This window comes from Amaranthus tricolor, chromosome 9, assembly GCF_026212465.1.
Source record: "Amaranthus tricolor cultivar Red isolate AtriRed21 chromosome 9, ASM2621246v1, whole genome shotgun sequence".
Lineage (NCBI taxonomy): Eukaryota > Viridiplantae > Streptophyta > Magnoliopsida > Caryophyllales > Amaranthaceae > Amaranthus > Amaranthus tricolor.
This window is the reverse complement of record NC_080055.1, coordinates 11,423,576-11,444,826: the sequence shown is the minus strand read 5'-3', so window position 1 is coordinate 11,444,826 and position 21,251 is coordinate 11,423,576. Positions and strand designations below refer to the sequence as shown.

The 21,251-nt window shown below is 27.8% G+C and overlaps 1 protein-coding gene across 1 annotated transcript; it reads left to right on the top strand.

The window, feature by feature from the left end:
- The first annotated feature begins 10,521 nt into the window (after positions 1-10,521).
- LOC130823250 (protein WUSCHEL) lies at positions 10,522-12,767 on the top strand. The gene is made up of 3 exons (XM_057687877.1): positions 10,522-10,972; positions 11,309-11,409; positions 12,327-12,767. The coding sequence occupies exons 1-3, from the start codon at positions 10,522-10,524 to the stop codon at positions 12,765-12,767; spliced, it is 993 nt and encodes a 330-aa protein (XP_057543860.1).
- Positions 12,768-21,251: the final 8,484 nt, after the last annotated feature.

The window sequence follows — 21,251 nt, the reverse complement described above, 5'->3', positions numbered from 1 at the left end:
TTTCATTCATGAAGTGTTTTAATTCTATTAAAATATATTTATGCTCTTTGACTAAGTTTATGATGGTTGAATTAGAGTTGTGGTGTTTCATCCTTTTGGAAACATACAATTTCTCATCTCTTTTTCTATTCACTTGTGCAAGAGTGGTATTTGCTCCACACCTCAAGTAGTGAATGTACATTGCTTTTGGTGGGTGTGTTAACCTTGGGAAAAGTCCCCTCTATTTTCACTTGGGATAGTCGGGAAATAACTTTCTTAATGCAACGACAAGTTCATGTCACACCATAAATTTCCTTATCAAACACATGCTAAACACAACTCTAAACACATTTTTCATATACAAATGTTATGCGTATCATCATTACTAATATGGGTTAATGATTGTAGTCATAAGAAGATTTTGAGAAGACCTTGAATAGCCCTATATTTCCAACACCACATACATGTTATTCAAGACATCCAACCATTAAATTGTAGTCATAAGATGATGTTAGGTGAATGATTTAATTATGATTTTTAGTATTTTGGTTAAGTTGATATTGCAAGTAAACATGTTGGCTGAAGTTTTGAACTCGAACATGTTGTTTTCAATTTTTATTATGTAATAAATCTAAATGTTGTTTTGATCAAAATTTAGACCCAAAAATCTTATCTCAGAAATATATTTTATGAAATATTATGATATACAATTTATGCAAGAACAAATTTGATTTAAAAGAATTTATAAAGAAATTTATCTTTAAAAAATTACTCTACTTACTTAACGATGTAATTTATGATTATCAAAGTTTGATTTCTTTCTTGAAAGATTCCAAAATAAACTAAGTTGAAGGCATTAACTATGTTTTTTTTTTTTTTTTAAATCAAAGGGAATGTTTTGTTTACAATGTTGAAAAAATTAATTATATTTTTTTAAAACCGTGGATACAAAGACTTTTACTTTATGTTTTAAAATAAATATCTTGAAAATAATTTATAGTTATTTAATTTGAGTTTATTCTATATAAAGTATTCTTTTTCACATACAAAGGCAATTTAAGCATATGTGTTTCACTAAATTAGAAGAGAGTAAAACTTTTAAATATAAGTCCTTAAACTGAAATAATGAATTATTTATACTAAACTTAATAAAAATTCATATTTAAGCAAATAGTTTGTTCATATTATTTGAAATTGTTAAAGAGATGTTATTGATTTACAAACTTTTATTTTAGTACTTTTAAGTATATAATAATAATAATAATAATAATAATAATTATTATTATTATTATTATTATTATTATTATTATTATTATTATTATTATTATTATTATTATTATTATTATTATTATTAATCAATACATGAAGTAGATCGCCAAAAAAAACACAATCATCCTAGTTGAATAAACGTCCTTAAATTTATAATTTGCTTTTCCAATCTTGTTTAATTTCATAATAAATAAGTAAGTAACATTAATAAATTTCTCAATAATGGTAGTAATAGTATTGAGAGATGATTACAATTAAGAAAAAAAGAGAGAATCCAGAGGCAATGCGGCTGCCTCAGGCTAAACTCTAAAACTTCCCTCCCATCTTGATTGACTGGTGAGGACGTGAGGTAAGCAATGAGAAAAAATGGTAAAGGTAAAGGATACTCTTAGAATTCAGCATAAGGTAGGATTTGAGTGGGGGTAATTTTTTTTTCTGAAAGATGCGGATTAATCATATCCGTTCTCCCAAGAAAGGAGTAAAGAGAGATGCACGCAGTCAAGAAATCCCCGATGCTTCCTCCGTTCCATAATACTTACTATATTTGATTCTTTACACAATTCAACGCGCTATTTTGTTCATTTATATGTTGAATTATACACATCTAAAAATTATAAAAAGTTAATATTATGAAAGTATGCGATTAGACGATTCAAACAAGATCTCACTTGACTATATTTTTACTTACACATTAACCGCAGTATATAAAATAAGCTTGAACAATAAATAGTACCCATAACCGAAATGTAGCAAGTATTTCAGAATGGAGGAAGTAGTATATGCTTCCTCTGTTCTATTATATTTGCTGTATTTGACTTTTTTACGGAATTTAAAGTGTTATTTCGATCATTTATATATTAAATTATACACATTTAAAATTTATTTTTGACAAATTTTCAAATGAGACGGTCTCAGGTTAAACCTTTTCTATCGGGTTGAACTAATGTACAAGTGATCACTTACAGTGTTAAAGTAATCATTTATATAGTCTTAGAGTGATGATTTTATAACTTACAGTGATGACATATAATTTTAAAATAATTAATTACAAAAATAAATTAATTATATCAACTTATTTTATAATTTGCATAATTTTCTTAGTTGTTTTTTGTATAAAATTATCACTTTTATCCAAATTTTTTTAGAATTTTTCACCAAGACATAGAATGATAGAAGTATACGTGACAATCAGTGTGAGACATGAAGCGTACAGAAGGGTTTTAAGACATGGGAATTTTTTTCTTGGAAAACGAACTTATCAATAATAAATTATTATTATTATTATTATTTATGTCCTTTTAAATTATACCCACCATTCTCTTAAAAGAAATTATTTGTCATTTTAGAGTGTTTAATCTGTTGTTTTCATAAAGAATTATTCGATTTATATTATAAAGTTTGGACAAAAATAACTTTGTTCATCATTATGGTCCCACATATCTTTCATTTATTTTATTTTAATATTTTTATATTTCTTATGATATCCACATGGTTCCCACCAACTTTACAAAAATATATTTTTTATTAGTAGTGGTCTTTATATTTTTTTCCACTAACTTTTTTTTTATATTCTTTTAATGTTTATGGTCCTAACTTTTCTTTCATCAAATTTATTATTCAATAAATAATATATTAACTATCTAAAAGTTTCTATTTTTTTCTTAATTTCCTTGAACATTTGTTCTTGAAAGTTGGCAAGGGTCCTAATTTGTTCTTGAAAGGATCCATTAATGATGGCTTGTATATGCTTGTGGGTTCAACCTTAATTAGTTCGGCTTGTGCGTCCACTACTTCAACCGAGCATGAAAATGAAAACGATGCTGATACTTCTTTTAGAAATGAAAGTTCGAGAATAATTCCAACATATCCCAATGAGTCCATGGGATGTATGGACTTGATTGGTAATTAAATTTCATACTCTTGTGAGCCCTTTGAGGGCATTTTTAGTGCATGTGCTATGTTTATGCACATGTGTTGTTTTTGTTTTTTTTTTTTGAGTATGATGTTGTGTAAGTTGTTATATTATGTTGGAGTGAATTAGAGAATTCTATTGACTTAGGTGAACTCAAGTCAAGGTGGAGATTGTTATGAATGGTGTGACTTGAGTGCACATTTGATGGTGCATTCATGTGGTGACTCTTAGGATGGAATCCCATAAGTATGTCATGAATGGGTGTATTAAGATGAGTCTTGATGATTGTGATTTATGATGATGATTAAAGTATGAAATGAGTTAATCAAGGGAGTTATGGGACTTAATGAAGAAGTGTAAAGGTTTAATACAAGATGCTCTACTATGCAAGTCGAGCAATACTGTCAGAAGCCTTCTGAAGTGCAGCTCGACCAGCTCGCTCGGTTGAGCGAGCTTCAGAATGGGTCGAGCGAGCAGACAGAATGTAACCAGAAACTTCCTGTAGCCCGCTCGACTAGGTCGCTCGACCGAGCGAGTCTCTGCTTTGGTCGAGTGATGTCTCTGATGCTCCTAGGATGTTGTTTTTTGACTCTTCAAGTTCTTGGGGATGTTTCATTATCATTTATTCATAGTTTTAATGTACTTAATGTTACTTAGTGATATCTCTCCTATAAATAGAGAGCTATCATTCACACATTGTAATAATCCACAAAATATACCCCAAGCCAAACACTAGCCTATATCTCTTCTCTATTGTAATTCTCCATATTTGAGAGTTCTTTGAACTTCTTTGATAATATAAGAGATACTACAAATCGGAGGACGTAGCCTAAGTTGGGTAAACTTCGTTAAATTTTGTGTCGTTTTATTGCTTTATTTTCTCCTACAAACATCGATATCATTGATAGCTTAATTTTTTTGTCACAAAACCTCATACATTCGATCTTGGCAATATTAGAGTTTGAAACACATTGTTCGAAACACATTGTTCGAACTCTAATATAGCATAGTTTTCACTGATTTTGAGCAATACTTTTTAAGTGATTTGTTTGTGTACTTTTTTATCTCTAATGTAGTTTTAGAATATAATATTACAATACATTTTATTTTGAATTATTTTTCTTGAAGTGGAAAATATTTTATCTTTTGATAAAAAATAAATAGGGCCTCTAAAATCTTCGCTTCGCCTCTACTTTTAGTTTAAATTTTAATTAAGATGATTTCCTTATATGATATTAGAAGTTATAGAGCGCCAAGTTATGAAGAAGACATATGTGCTAGTTACATTCACATTTAACCCGAAGATTTTCATGTGATAGGGTGAGATAGAGTATACAACTGTTCATCTTTTTATCATTGTTTAAAGATTTTCCCAACACTCATCTACTTGAATTTAAAGATACATTAAAATTATCCAAGCCATAAATTCTCTACCATTTATATATAAGCCTTCATAATTAATTCTCTACTCCTGTATGATTCTTGCTAACATTTATAGTTCTTTCACTTAATGTGCACGGCCGTACAAGAAAGCCCCGTATCATTTAAGCGTATATACATTTCCACCAATCTTTATTGTTTTTATTGAGATGTTCGCTCTTGTTAGAGAAATTTTGTATATTATCATTATATTTAATATATTTCGTTCATAAGAATTATGTTTAGGATTTAGGGAGAAAAAAAAAGATGACAGCTTATATCTATAAAAAAAAATGCGATCACAGAGTCACTCGATTCAAGAATGATGCACAAATAAATCATCAGAAAAAAAAAATTAAATGTGTTTATGTAAAAGAAATTGAGTTATTTTATGCTTAAAATAACATAAATATGCTTTTACTCGTAAATTAATTTCAAAACAAAATTTATTTAATAAACTTGTTTGTTAATAGTTTATATCTGTAGTTAATATTTTATAATTAAACGCTTGAACGAAAAACATACATTAAAAGTAGTTTATATACTAGGGTTGAATTACAAAGTTTGCGTGCTTTGGTAAAGTAGAGTATAGACAATTATGGTACGGTAGATACTACATACACATACATAACATCTTAAACAATTTCTTTCATCTTATATAATATTGTAACTATTATTATCAACATAAACGGATAACTCCCAATTTCTACAAAAGTTTCCAAATTATTTGATTTATTTATAACTCTATTATATCAAATTGGATAATATATAACACAAAAAAAAAATATTATAGTTAAATTTGTTTTGTATGGCTATATTATATAGAGCTGGTGACAGTCTTGTTCACTATAGTTATACTTATATTTTAAATTCGTCCATGGAATCAGTAACATATATTTTATATTTTATTATACAAAAAATCAAACAATAAATTCTAATACAATTAAATTTTTAATATTTTGTATGATCTAATTTATGGGGAAAAAAGCACACATGGAAGTATTAAAGTCTAGTAAATAATGAAATGAAGTGTAGGGTTTAGTGTTGCAATTATGTATCTGGTGGGCATGGACCACCCTGAAGCCAACTTCAACCTAAAAATTGTAGTATCAAAAAATAGGTTTTTACCAATATGAGCCTGTTCTTTAGACTGAAGCCTGCCCACTACTGCTGCCCTGAATATAGGAAATTTTGTTCTGAAATTATTCACTTTCAGATCTTATATTATCTCAATATCTCTTCATTATATGTCTTTGATATTCAAATCCACTTCATTTCACCGTGATCATCATCTTCAGTGTATTTCGTTCATAATAAAACCATGAGCAGGGTATGAGGAGAGAAGGACGGCGGCAACTCATATCTGGAAAGAAGAGCGCAGTCAAAGAATCCCTCAATTCGAGGGGAAATAAGAAAAGTTCCTGCAACAAAAAAAACTAGATGAAGTGAAAAACCACGCCTCCACAAGCCTGCATCTAAAAAAAATTAACAAAAAATATAAATAAATAATAATAATAATAATAATAATAATAAAACAAACGAGAAAAAGCTAGACAACAAGAACTCCAACAGCCAAGTGCAAGAGAATTAGTAGTCTGAAATACGAATGAGGCACCTTCTACTACTCATGCAAATCTACTTTTTCTCCCATGTTCTCCTAGGTCTCCCTCAGCTTCTTTTACCCTCTACTATAATGCTTTCCATCCTTCTCATAGGGGCTTCTCTTGCCCACTTGATTTAATATACCCAAAAACTTTTGCTAGCAGAAAGTCTTGTATAAGATGGTCTTACTGTGAGATGTTTTTTTTATTAGGGTTGAATAACCCAACTTATACAATTATTAGCATATGATCTCCTTGTTTTAAAGTCGTCTCACTGAAAAATAGTCTCTCACAAGAGCAACTCTTATTTTAAATAATCGGTAAAGGTGTACATTTGGATGTTTCACCAAGTTTGGACGCAAAATATTTCGAATTGGGTCAAATCGGATTTGTGGTTTATGCTATGCTAATCCAATTTGATTTTACTTTGTAGGTTATTTCGGGATGGATCAAGTCAAACTCAGCTTCGACTGATTGGGTCAATTTTGAACCTCTCTAATAATTAAAGAGTAATTGATAGAATATATGATAACATTTATATTAGGACCTCAACTATAAGCTTATAAATTTAGTTGAATTGATTTTTTGATATTAACTTATAATTAAGACTCTAATAAATGTTATATACTGAAGTTTAAAAATCTTAAGAATTAGTTCCTTATTCGCATTGGCTTTAATCTTTAATTTTTAAGGCTGGTAGAATATATGAAGTATAAAATGGTAAATCTGCTTGCAAAAACTCTATTTTCAACTAGTATACCAACTCGTGTAATGCAAGAAGTTTGTTAGTATATAAGTACCTATAAATATAAAAATTTAAAGAAAGATGTAATTGCATATTATAGTTACAAATTATAATATTAATACAATTATATAAAAATTTAGATAAGTTTTTATAACAACATAATTATTATTTGATTGAATAAATAATCATTGATTATATAAAGTAGCTTGTGAAATAAACAATTTTATAAAAAAAAATGTGTCGAAATTGACATGTTTACAAACTTACGGTCCACATAATTCAATAATTCACTCATTCTCAATAAAATTAAAACATTCTAACAAAATTAATAATACGTATAATGTCAAAATTCTAAATTAGATGAAATAGTTTATATTATAAAAGATATGTATTGCTAGCTATATAAAATACTTCATCCATTTCAAACTACTTGCAACATTAGGATTATTATATTATTCGTTTATCACCCTTAATTTGCAATTAGTTTTTTATGAAACCATAATTAATGTAATAAATATTTTTTAATATCACACAATCATATTTAAACCTGTAAAATCTTGGCAAAACTCTATAAAAGCGCGATGTAGAATTATTTTTTGTTCTTTTATACTATTGTATGATTTTTAGTTCTTTTAAAGTATTGTATAATCTGATCTAATAAAATCTTTTTAAAAACATACTTTTAATACTTAAAATCATAATTAATGTAATAAAATCTTTTGAATATCATGTAATCACATTTTAACCTGTAAAGATGCTCCATTATGCAAAACTCTATAAAATCGCCATGTGAAATCTTTCAGTTCTGTTATAGCATTGTATGATTGAGAATCGAATCTAAACTTAGTTAAAGTAAATATTATTTTCTCAGGCAAAAGACTTAGGTTTGATTCTCATCTAGGTGGCTTGTCCATTTTAAAACATACCTTGTACTAAAGAAACCCTTTATAGTTTCTTTCGTGAGCCAAGTTCACAATATTTTATTAGGATAGCGAACCAAGTTAGAGACTTGTGTAAGCCCTATCGTAGCTTGGGCTTTGGACTTCAAACATCTCAAGTATGGGCCATTATCCTTGGGAGTATAGGTACTTAGGGTTTTTTAGCTTAGGCCCTAATAGAGAATATTAGGATTTATCCCATTAACCAAGTAGCCTTTTTGGTTATAATGCAAAGCACAAATTATTGCATGAAATAGTATTAGTATGAGGCGCATCTTAAATATAAGTTAAAAAGCTTAACTAATACAAGTAATAGAAGTCTATAACATATGAACTTCTTATTTTGAGGTTGTCATTTTTAGCATATAAGATAAATCATATAAAAGATGTTGTAGAAGAGATTTGATTCTAGATCATAAGTACTATCGACAAGACTTATTGGCATATATCACTTGTTCATTACCATTATATATGAATTTTCGAAAATTCTTATATGAGACGGTCTCGTTGTAAAACACGTCTTATATATTGGTTAATATAGCCTAAAAATATAAATTATCAGCATATAAATTTCTAGTTTAAAGTCGTCTCAACAAGAGACAATTTCTAACCAAAAATAATTCATATATTTTTTTTTCTTTTAATGAGGGTTAATTCTGAAAATTTTAGTGTGATTAAACAATCCCACCAGGCATCCAAAAGTAAGCATTATATCACGTTAATACTTTAATATAAATTTATAAACTTTATATGTAAAGGCATATAACAAGTAATAGTATCAAAAGTATTAGTATCATGTTGATACTTTGGTATGAATATATAAATATCAAAACATATAGGCACATAAACTAAGAACAACATTTTAGTTAGCATAAATATCTTTTATTAATAAATCCACTTAAATTGTTTAGTTTCATATGCTCTTAACTTGAGAGATTCCACTTATACTTCATTATAAAATTAGTATATATCTGTGACAATTTCTTGAATAGGGGAGCAGATTACTCCTTCCGTCTCATTAAATTTATAATATTTTCTATTTTAATCCATTCTATTTAATCTCATCCATACATTTTAAGTATCTTTTAATTTTATCTATCCAATTTATTATTTTTTGTTCATTTATTATCACTTTCTTAAAAATTATCATATTTTTCTTTGATGCAAATTAAAAATGAGAATGTGTAAGGTTCACATAATTAAATAAAAATGGTAAAAGATAGCAATTCACAGCATCATCAACAAACGATGAACTCATACTTGCATAAGAATTGGATAGACACTATGATTAACTTACTACTCCTTTATCTGATCTTTTCTCTTCCTAGAATTAGTTTCTAAAACTGCAATCATTATTGTTGAAAAAGCACAAATCATTCAATTTTCCCATCAATTTTTTAATTGTTATAAATTTTTGAAACCTTTCGTGATGATTTATGATATTCGTTTTATTAAATATAGTTTTTTTTTTTTTTTTTATTGGAATTTAGGCTAAAAATTCCTGTAAGAAAGTGTTTAAAGAAATAAATTATTTGTATAGATGCTGAAAATTTTCACAAGGTGAAAGAAATGTTATAGAGCTATACTACTCCTAATATTAAGCAATAAAAATGATTTATCTTAGTGGAAATCATAAAATCATTAAATACGTGTCCGAAAATTCTATAATTTTTACAGACCTAAATATACTAAAACTAAAAATATTACTCCTATATTCTCTATTGATATTCCAACAAAGAAAATTTTACTTAAGAAGAGAAACATGTACATGATTTTTCATCGATACATAAAAAATAAAATTTATTCACCGCATTCACGTGAGATCTTATTAGTTTTGTCTCGTCGTATATAGAGTTTTATTATATTTTTTATAATTTTTTTATTAAAAATATTTATAGATATATAGCCTCAAAAACATTTATTAAAAACCACAAAAATTAATGAAAACATGAAATATTATTATTTATGGAATAAACCACAAGCTAAGAAAAGTACTTGTAGTATGTCCACCTAAACATTAAACCCTAGTAATTGAAATATCAATAAAATTCACAAAAACAAACTCAAAACTTATTGTATAACATTCATTCATTCATTTCATTTCCCAATCTCTCTCTTTCTTTCTTTCTATCTTTCTTTCTTTTATTTCATGTTAATTTATTTATGAATAGAAGTAGTAGTAGTATTAAAATGAAAACCTTTTTAATAACTTTTCACCCAAGCAATATAAATAATATCCTCTGAAACATCTACCTTTCTATAAATCTCTTTTGTCCCTTCCCTTTTTTCTACTACACTCTCTTTTTCCCTCTTCTGCCCCTTTATGTCACCTTCATCAAGTCCTTCTCTTTAAGATTATCTTTGATTCTCCCCCTTACACCCTCATTATAATTATAAATTATATTCATCCCCTCTTCATTTCTCATCTTCATCTCAAAATCTTAATAAATTAAATTATTTTTTTACTATAACTCAACCTTCAAGACGAGTTCTTTTTCTCTTTCTCTTTCTGGTAATTAAAGTTGTTTTCTAATTATTTATATTTATAATATTTTAAATTTTAATTTTTAAAAAATTAAAATTCTTCCCTAGATCATAAGTGGGTCCTTTTTTTCTCTTTCTGATCGTTAAAGTTGTTTTCGTGAGCTCGGTTTTATAATGGAATTTCAACAACAACAAGATGAAGAGATGATAAACCATGTTGGGAAAATGAGCAACAACACGAGTAACAATAACAATAATAATAATAATAATAATAATAATTATTTATGTAGACAAAGTAGCACAAGATGGACTCCAACAACAGAACAAATTAAGCTTTTAAAAGATCTTTATTATTTACAAGGAATTAGATCTCCTACTGCTGATCAAATTCAAAGCATTTGTGCTAGGTTACGTCGTTATGGAAAGATTGAAGGAAAAAATGTTTTTTATTGGTTTCAAAATCATAAGGCTAGGGAAAGACAAAAGAAGAAGCTTACTCCTACTTCTCCTAATAATAATAATAATAATCATAATAATAATAATAATAATTTCATAAGAAATAATAATAATGGAAATATTAACACTTTTCATGCTAAATATCCTTGCTCCTTCAATAATAATCCTGGTAAGTATTTTTTTAACATTTTCTCCTTTTTTTTTAATAGTTTTACTTAATTAATTTTCTCAAAAAGAATCTCTCTATCTGAGCGTTTTTCTGGAGTTGAGACGTTTTTCGGTTGAACCCTCTTATACGGGTATGGGTTGTTGTCTTTTATTCCTCTCTATCTCTAGAGTCTGATCATAGTTTGTATGAGCAATGACTTGATTTTCTTAAAAAGTTTACAAGGAAAAGAAAAAAATGTAGCTATTAAAAAAGGACCAACGAACGGTTTATATAATATAATTAATTTGTTTGATGGTTGATATATTAAGATATTTTTATTATGTAATAATGTTGCAGGGGTTTCTTGTTCAAGTTCATCAGCAGGTGTGATTTCTGGAGGTGGGCAATTGATTGGGAATTTTGGGTATGGAGCTGTGACCATGGAGAATAAATTTAGGGTAAGTATAATATCATATTAATTACTTCTTTAATTTGGCCTAAATGTTCATCAATTTGGTCACTATTTTGTTGGTATTTTTTTTAATTAAGGTAAACACCCTAAAGTTGGCATTATTTACTGTTAATTAATATGAAAATAGTTGAAAATTAAATTATTTTGAACACTTTATTTATTTTTTTTTAATTAATTATGAGTAGCTAATTTCCTAAACGCACAATATAGTACAACTTTTTTAAATCTATTGTACTTAGCTACTTAACCCTAGCTACAAGAATTTTAATCAAAGAAAAACTATATTTATTTATAATTTAAAAATTTATGCAACATCAATTAATTATATTGGTGATCAACGTATGATTTAATTTGGTAATAAAATGTTAATTATAAAATAAATGTTTATTCATATATAGCTAGCTTCTAACACTACATATATCATAACTCATTATGTGAAGTTACTTTCAATCCTTTCTACAAATTAAGTTAGCTACCACATTATTGGCCAAAATTTAGTCATAACATAAAACCTCTTCTTCTAATCAAATGGGAATTTTGTTTATTTGTTGAAATACTATTTCAATATTAAAATAATATAATTGTACTTAGTTAAAAATTATAAATATTAATAAAATTTATATTAACATGAATCAAATTAACTAAGGAAGAAGTAATTTTTACTGTCAGAGTATATAACATAAATGTTGTAAATGTTAGATAATAAGAACACACTCTTTCCTTTCATCCCAATAATATGTTTCACATGTATTTACGTCTACACATTTATATTTACATGAGGCATTTATTTTAATCGAATTAGAACATATTTTTGGGATGAATTCATTTTTTTGTACCTAAAATATAATTTCCAATCACATAAAGAGACTAATAACCCTAATTAATTTTATGAAATAAAATTAGGATTGTTCAATATCAGGAGGAGGTATTCCTATTCCAAATGGAGCAAATCAAATGAATCAATGGAGTAACTATTTCAACCCAAACACTCCAACATCTTACTCAAATTTCTTTATTGACAAGGTATCATCAAATGCTGATCATCATTATCCATACATTAACCACAAAGATCATGATCATGATCATGATCATTATGGCCCACAATCACCTGAGATTCAGACTCTTCCTCTCTTTCCCATGCACAATGATCATCATGATCATGATCTCGATCTCGATCTCGATCTCGATCACGATCACGATCACGGCTTCTACACCTATAAGCCTCAATCAGACGGCTGTAATTATACAGGAGGATATCGATGGTCATCTAATGTTAATGGTGGACATACTTCTCTTGAGCTTAGTCTTAACTCTTATGGCTTTGGATGCTATTCACCTCATTAATTAATTAATTAATTAGTTAACCTTTAGACTATTATTATTATTATTATTATTATTATTATTATTATTATTGTTCCTAATTAGTTAAGTATTTATAATTGTAAGGTAATTTAGTTGGTGATCTTATGCTAATCAATTATTGTTAATTATTATTATAATTACGGATTAGCTTTTAGTTGATTATAATTAGTGGTCTTGTTATGGGTATTTTCTTTGTAAGTTTTCCCTTTTAAACAAGACCTAATTAGCCTTAATTAAGTAGTAAATTTCTAATTATTACTACTTGTAGTTTAATCAATGTACCAGAATTAATTCTCTAATCATAATCTATGTGAGACTTTATTAGTAGTTAATCATTGTCGCATGATGTTGTGCTTAATTAATTAATATTCTTCGGTCCCTTCAATTTGTTATATCATATTTAAAAAGTCTTAATTTTTATCTTGTATTGTCATGTTGTGTTTTTATTTTGTTTTGTCTTGATTTGAATTTTTTTATGGGTCTTTCTCAAGTTAAATGACTCTTAATTGATCACATCTTTCCGTCTTTTATTTTTCTCTAGAGTCAGATCATAATTATTATGAACATAATATACAAAATATATAATGATAATATATATTGATATTTAAAAAAGCTCATTTTAATTTATTTCATGTAAAAAATTAAAAGGAATTGTTGAGTACATATTTTTATAATGTAGATGTAAAGTCGTAGTGATTTTCACACGACCTTTTTAAAATTATTTTGTGGCGTTTTTCAAATGAAAAAAATCTAATAATTTTAGGTCTTTATTTTAGTTATTTACAACCTATTTAGAGAGCAAAACAAATTTTAAAAAAGATAACAAACCATGGAATTAGCCATTAAAATTTATAAAAAACAAACAACTACTATATATTCAATCCATGTACTTGTACAAAGAGTATGTGAAATATTTTTCCCAAGTGTATACTATTTTAATTTATTACTCTATTCTTTTAAAAAAAAAACCATTTAACTTGAATATATGAAAATTTTTTTAAAATCAAATGGTGCTTTATTAAAAGGATAAAAAAAGTATATTCCGTGCATAAATGAGTCTCATCCTCATTATTCCTCAACATATAATATCAATTCTATGCAAGTTTAATTTCGTAATCAATGGCCGACCTACAAAGGGGCATTAACAAACGAGAGCTGAAAACATGCTAAAAGTTTTCAAAGAAAAGAAAAAAAAATGTAAATTAAAAGGTTTTGCCAAAAGAAATTTGCAACAATCAACTTCTGTATGAAGGAAAACTATTGTGACTCCACTATAGTTAGAAACTGAGTCCGCCTCTGTTTAAAGCAATAAGCTTGTTCAACCAAGCTAGCTGTAAGGTCAATATTACTATCATAATTATTCTGGTGCTCCAATCATCATGTTAAACTTTTAATTATATTGTCGTTTCTCAACAAAATTTAAACTTTTTGATTGGAGTTTTAATAGAAATATAAGATGTGTTATATATTCTATCAGATTTTCAATAAGCTTCCCTTAATTTCATGGATTTAAGTGTGGCTTAGTGGCGCTATCCTTATCGGGATCTGCACCACCTTTAGTTACAAATTTATCTTAACTAAAATATTAATTTGATAGTTGAAACCCATATATATATATATATATATATATATATATATATATATATATATATATATATATATATATATGTTATATATTCTACCACGCCTTTTCACGTGAAAATCATATTGAACTAGAAGTGTGGATATAACAAATACTCAACCTCTTCATATATATTTGTCGTTCAGTATTACACTTGAAATGAGAGGTAGATAAGATTCACAATCATAATAGTTAGTCATGTTGGCTTTTGATATCAAGTCAAATATCCAAGATCTAACAATCATTTGGCCAAAAGTTTAAGTTGGTGGTTGATCAAGAACCAAATAAGTTAATTACATGCTCTATACATCACTCATGCATGATGAAAACAAAAGGCAAGAGATCAGTTGTACGCTCTTTTTGGTAGATCATATTTACTAGTTAACCTCTTTATGATCACAAACAAGCTTAAAACAAGGGTATTAAGTTGCTTACATCCAACCCTTCAAACCATACTCTAAGTGTGAGTTATTTAATGACATTAGGACAATAAACTGAAGTACTTCCTCCGTTCCATTATACTTGTTACAATTGACTTTTAAGTAATTGAATATATTATTTTGTTCATTTATATGTTGTATTATACACATTTAAAAATTATACAAAGTTAAATATTCTGAAAGTATGCGATTAGACGATGCAAATAAGATCCCTCTTATACATTCATCGTAATATAAAAAATAAGCTTGAACGATGAATAGTGCTCATAATCAAAATGTAACAAGTACTCCCTGCTATTCACCCAATGTATCTCATTTGACAATTCGCCCAATGTAGTAAGGGTAAATTAGTAAACTTAACATATTCAAAATAGAAATGAGACATTAATAGTGACTTGTTCCAATAAAAAAAAACACTTAGATTGAATAGGAGGGAGTATTTCAGAAGGGAGAAAGTATAAGTTATTATCCAATAATATCACCTTAATAAAATAATTTGAACAAGAAGCATAATAGTAGGAGTATTAACAAGTGAATATGGAGAGTTAGAGAGAAGTAAGATTAGTGATTCACTGAGTGTGTCTTTTTCTGTTGGTGTATGACTGAAACAGTGGAACAAGAAGTACACATGAGGTGTAGTTAAGTCGGTTTCAGAAGCTCAAAGCCTACACATACAACAGTACAGGAACAGGACTAGCCCTACAAAATACAAACTTCTGACCCCTCAACAAATGGAAATACATTTCATCACTTACTCATTAATAAGGGGATCAATTTTTGTTGTTATATGTCTTCTTCATTCATTTAATGCAATGTAAGTCACCAAGTCATCATTATAATATACATGCATAAAATTTCAATCTGGATTTATTTATTTATATGTGGTATGCTATACTTTTTATGTTATATTATACGAGTTATATTTGAATTTTTAGACAATTTAACGTGTTATTTTGATCATTTATATATTCAATTATGCATAACTAAAATTATAAAAAGTTAATATCATGAAAATATGCGATATTCAAACAAAATAATACTTGACTATATTTTTTCTTACACATTAGTGTAATACATAGAATAAGCTTGAATAATAAAAAGTACCAATAATCCTAATGTGGTAAATATTTCAGAACGGAGAAAGTACACTAGTATGACAATCTTAAATTTTCTTTTGTAAAACCTTCTTGATTTAACCTTTTTTTGAATAAACCTTCTTGATTTAATTAGTTTGACTTAAAAATGAAAAAATTATTAATCACCAGATATCAAGCAACCAATTCAACCAAAATGTTAAACTGATGGTTGAGGTTTCGATTTGTGCAGTTGATTGGGGCGGGTCAAAATACTAACAGGTATGCTCGGGTAAAAGTTTTAAATGGGTAGAGGGGTCAAAGTCGTAATTTAAATTTGACCCGTCCCACTCGTTGAAAAATTTTCAACTAATAATCTTTTAGTTCGACTTTGTAACCAATTTGCATTAACCCGTCAAAATATATGATAATATCATTAAATATAGAAACGTCAGAATAATTTTATGGCAACTAAGCCTAATAATAATTGGACTTGGCCCGATCAGACCTTTTACATCAAAGGCCAATATTGATCTGATCCATTATCGACCCAAACCTTGACCGGTCGGGTTGACCCGCCCCATGGAACATCTTTAGTCTCAATATATGTTATATACTCCATCACATCTCCTCACACTCCCATTGGGTTAAAAGTTTAGATGTAACTTAAGTCTTCGTTATACTTGGTGCTAATAAATCCAGTTAAGGGGAGGGGTAGAACATGTAATATGGGCTTCTAATACTGTGTTAAAGAACCAACTCAACCGAAAGTTCAAGATGATGGTTGAGAAATTTCGATTGAGGCTCCAATTTATATTACATACTTTATAACTCGTCTCATAAGAGAACTTTTAAGCTAGAATTGTAGATGCAACACAAGTCTCGTTCATACTTGTTGCCAATAATTTCACTTATTAGCTTAAAAGGAGGGGTGGTTGAGAATTCAAGTCATGACCTAGAAATTTTAATACCATATATTTAAGGAACTTACTTAATTAAAAATTTAAGTTGACAGTTAAGATTCTAATAGTTAAGATTCTAATAATAACATTCTAGAAAGCAAAAATTACGTGTTTTTATTTGTTCTTCAATATTGGATTTAACCCTATGTTTGGACTCTAGTGTTGAAAATTTAATGAGAATGTTGAGGCGGATCTAAGATTCTAATTTTGTAATTATGGTGGTATGTTAAGTCACAAACACAATTGATATCTTACATATTGAATTTGATTTTTGAGTAGTTTTGCCTTTATGTGTTGTTATATTGTGTACAAATATATTACAAGTACAAGTAGTAGGTTTCTTTTGGCGGAGCCATAAAACTATATGCCTCTTTGTAAGTCACCATTGTTAGTATTCGGTTATTATTGTCTAAATTATTCCTTTCATTTCTCTCAATTTGCCTCTTTATGTTTTGGGATGGTCTACACTTTTTGTCTCATATCTTTATTATCATACCACTTTATTTTAATCTCATTTACTTATTTAAGCTCTCGTTTATTATCATCCACACAAATAATTTCTCTCTTCTTTCATTACCATATGTTTACGTTTTCTTAAAAAATTGTCTCTTTTGCAAATGATGCAAATTCAAAGGGATAATGCTAAATTCTAAAAGTTATTTAAACAAAAGATGGACATAGCAGTGATGTGAATGTTGGTAGATGTGAGAACACACAAAAATGGACATAACTAGGAACCAGGGGTTGCGAGAGAGTTTAGGGCCCTAGGGTTGAACTATTATAGACAAAGATGTGTGAAAATAAAGTGAAGTAGTTTGTACATGTGAAGAAAAAGACTATCGGTGCACCTATAAGGATGGTGAAAAGTCTTATAGTGGAGGGTAAAGGATAGCCTAAAAGAATGTAGAAGGAGCAAATAAAGATCGATTTGCGTGAGTCGCTTCATTATGAGGACCCAACAAGAGATATAAGTAGTTAGAGGTGCTGAATATGTGTCTTAGACTTTTGCGTTTCCTTTCATTTACCTCCTGTCCTAATTAACTTTTTAATTAATTTACTATATTTTTACGCTACATACTTCCATTGTTCTTTAATACTTTAACTTATTATCTTTTTTGTTTGTTTTACAATACTTGTACTCTTTTATATTTGGTAGAAAAATAACTCAATAATCTATTTTACTTGTACTTTATTTTCACTTATTACATCATTACTTTTTCACCTACCATCCAAAGGAGGATAAAATGGATAAAAATTGCAATAAAAATGACTTTTGTTGATTTTTGTGCGGTTGTGCCATTATCCAAAAATACAACTAATTCAAAACGGAGAAAATATTAATTTAATTCTAATGACTCTGTACTTGTCTAGGTTGTATTTTACAAGTATCTTCTCTTATGTGGCTTTGTCGTCACTTATCTTTCTCTCTTCTTTGTGGTTTAATTTACTACGCACATTCCTCTTTTCTCTCTTGTTAGAGGGTGTATAGATATGCTATGCCAGCTACCTAATTTCCTTCCCATGAAACCTTACTTTGTGCGAAAAATATTAGGTTGATGATTATGGCCATGATTATGTAAATTCAAAGGAGCATGATAGTATAGTAACTAGCACCTGTAAATCTTCGCAATGAAACAAGGACAGCAATACGTAAATAGTTACTTCTCTCTTTTCTTTTTTTTTGAATGGAATCTAATAATTCATTGATAAAAATATCATACGACATTTACAATATTCTACATAGAAAAAATCACGATCATTTTAAAAGAGATCTAGCACTAATATGTTTCCTCTATTACATCGTTGTTTGATACAACCTCCCTCGATGGGGTCTTTAGATCTGGTGCGACTTTGAAATAGAGATAAGTTTGATAGAATTGACTGTATTAACACAATTAACACCCGTGATGACGTCATATACCTTTTTAACATTGAATTGATAACACGACTTCAAACTCTCACCATGAAAGTTTATAAAACCAATATATGGTAGATCGAATCCAATAAATGGATGGAACAACTCTATAATATTGAAAGAATGTATTTTATTTGTATAAAAACGAAAAAAGCAAAATAAAGAGATTGAGAGCTTACTATTAAGTATCAACCATAAAGTTGATAATGGCTCCAAAATTAACAATAGAAGCTAGGTTTTTTTTCTTTTTTTTTTTTTTTTTTTGAGAGAGAGAATAAAGGAGTGAGAAAAGGTTTAAAACTTTTTCTTTGAAAGTGCTACTCTTATTATGATGTATTGTTTAATTTTCTATGATTTGGCTAAATTTCTAAATTTCGCAATTTCAATAAACTCTATCCTAGTTTATCTAATTCATAAATTTATAATTATCACAAATCGAGTAGATGATGTATACCATGGTGGTAAAAACTCTAAAAAGTAACGGTGAGTAAATCATAAATTCAACAAATAACTAAAGAAATAAATTTTAAGAATTAATTTTTGATTGAATTTTCTTTTGATAATAAATTTGTTAAGGAAAGAGTTGAGGTTCTATTGGTAATACTTGCATGTGTAACAAATGAAATACTATTATATACTTCTACTTCCTATATCTCTAAGAGATTAACATACGTTTTATATTTGTTTCTTTAATTTTGTAATATTTATTATAGTTAGTGTCTTCATCACTTTCTTTAACTCTTATTCGTATATATTTTTTTATTTTCTCTCACTCTAAATCACACCCATTAATTTAATTATCTCTATTATTTAATATTTATATTAATTATTAGTATTATGATCTATTTAAAAAAAATAGCAAATTGAGAGAAACTAAGAGACTAAGATTTGTGAGTAGCAATATATACTGTAGTCTAGGAGATAAAAGCGTGCACGTGGATTAGACAAAGCTCCTAGAAGAGACATACATCATCCTCAAAAAAGGGTGTAAAATTTGCTAGGAAGTGAACCCTAGCTAGGTTTATAGTATGAATAATTGGAAAAAAGAAAATTTAGTAATTCCTCCATCTTCAATAAATTATCACAATTTTATACATACAAAGACTATAAAATAGTAAAACTATACAAATTGCATAAAAATCTTTAAAAAGAATTAAAATGTATGAATGAAATAAATGTTCATTTCGACCATTAAAGCGATATTAGATCAGGTGTTTTGATTCGTTTCAAAACTGAATCTTGTGCCTGAATTAATTTTATATAAAATTTAAAATCTTTTTAAAGTCGGGTTAAATTATCGTATTCGGTTACTAAATCAAGTAAATATCAAATTGTCGAATGTTTTTAAATATTGATGAACAGACTAAAAAATAAAGTGTGACCATCTATTAGAAGTGAGTATTAAGAGGAGTAACCGTTTGTACAGTGTATTTTATTCTATGATGGGAGTATGATAAGATATTTGCCTGCATGAATAATATTTGTAGTAGTCTAAAAAAAGTGACCCAATTTCCTCGAAAATTTCACAGCCAATGATGAATTTGAAGAACACAAGAATTCAGCATTTTTCTTGAGCCGTTTTTTTTTTACTTATCCCTACTATTACTTCTATGTCTATATTTTGTTGAAATCTGTGAACACTCGTGGTAGTAAAATTAATTATTAAATAATAATTTTTAAAAAAAAAGAAAAAAACATAAAATAGTGTCCCATCGAATCGAACTGCCAAAGATTTCCCCAATCCGTAAAAGTAGAGAGATTTTCAAGACCATTCCCTACCCATAATTATGAGAATTTAGAACTCATTATTGGGTTTCTAAATTCTCTGTACATCTAAAGTTTCTTAAAGTTGAACCATATTTGTGAGAGAATTTAGATTGGGATCTGATTATATTGTGATTTGGGTTATTTGATTTCAAATTCTTATAATAATACTAATTAATATGCGATAATTTTATATAGAGATATGTCTTATATATGGTTTGAATTGCACATCTTATACAAATATAAAAATATAGGTTTTATGTTTGAAATCGTGTCGTCGAGAGACTGTCTCTCATAAAAATAGCTGTATAATTTCGATTCGCTCTTGCTCTTCTATTCCCCTTGAGTTTTTGTAATTAAAGGGTTTGACGTAAATATTAAGATGTAAATAATTAGTTGTTTTAGGAATAAGACATATAATTTGAATTGTGTGGATCGACGATATTAATAAGAATTAAAGAAAGCGGTAAAGATTATTTTTATAAAGAGATATAGCAAATTAAATAGAACGTATAAAATAAAAAATAAAAAAATTACAACAATTTTTTGGGACTTTTAATAGTCTACTAGATGCGCTCTCTCATTTGTTTACTGCAAATATTCTTGCCAAATTCTTTGTATAAGATTTTTTTGAAATTAAATCATACATACTAATAAAAATATTGGGACAAATAGAATTATTTTAGTGGAT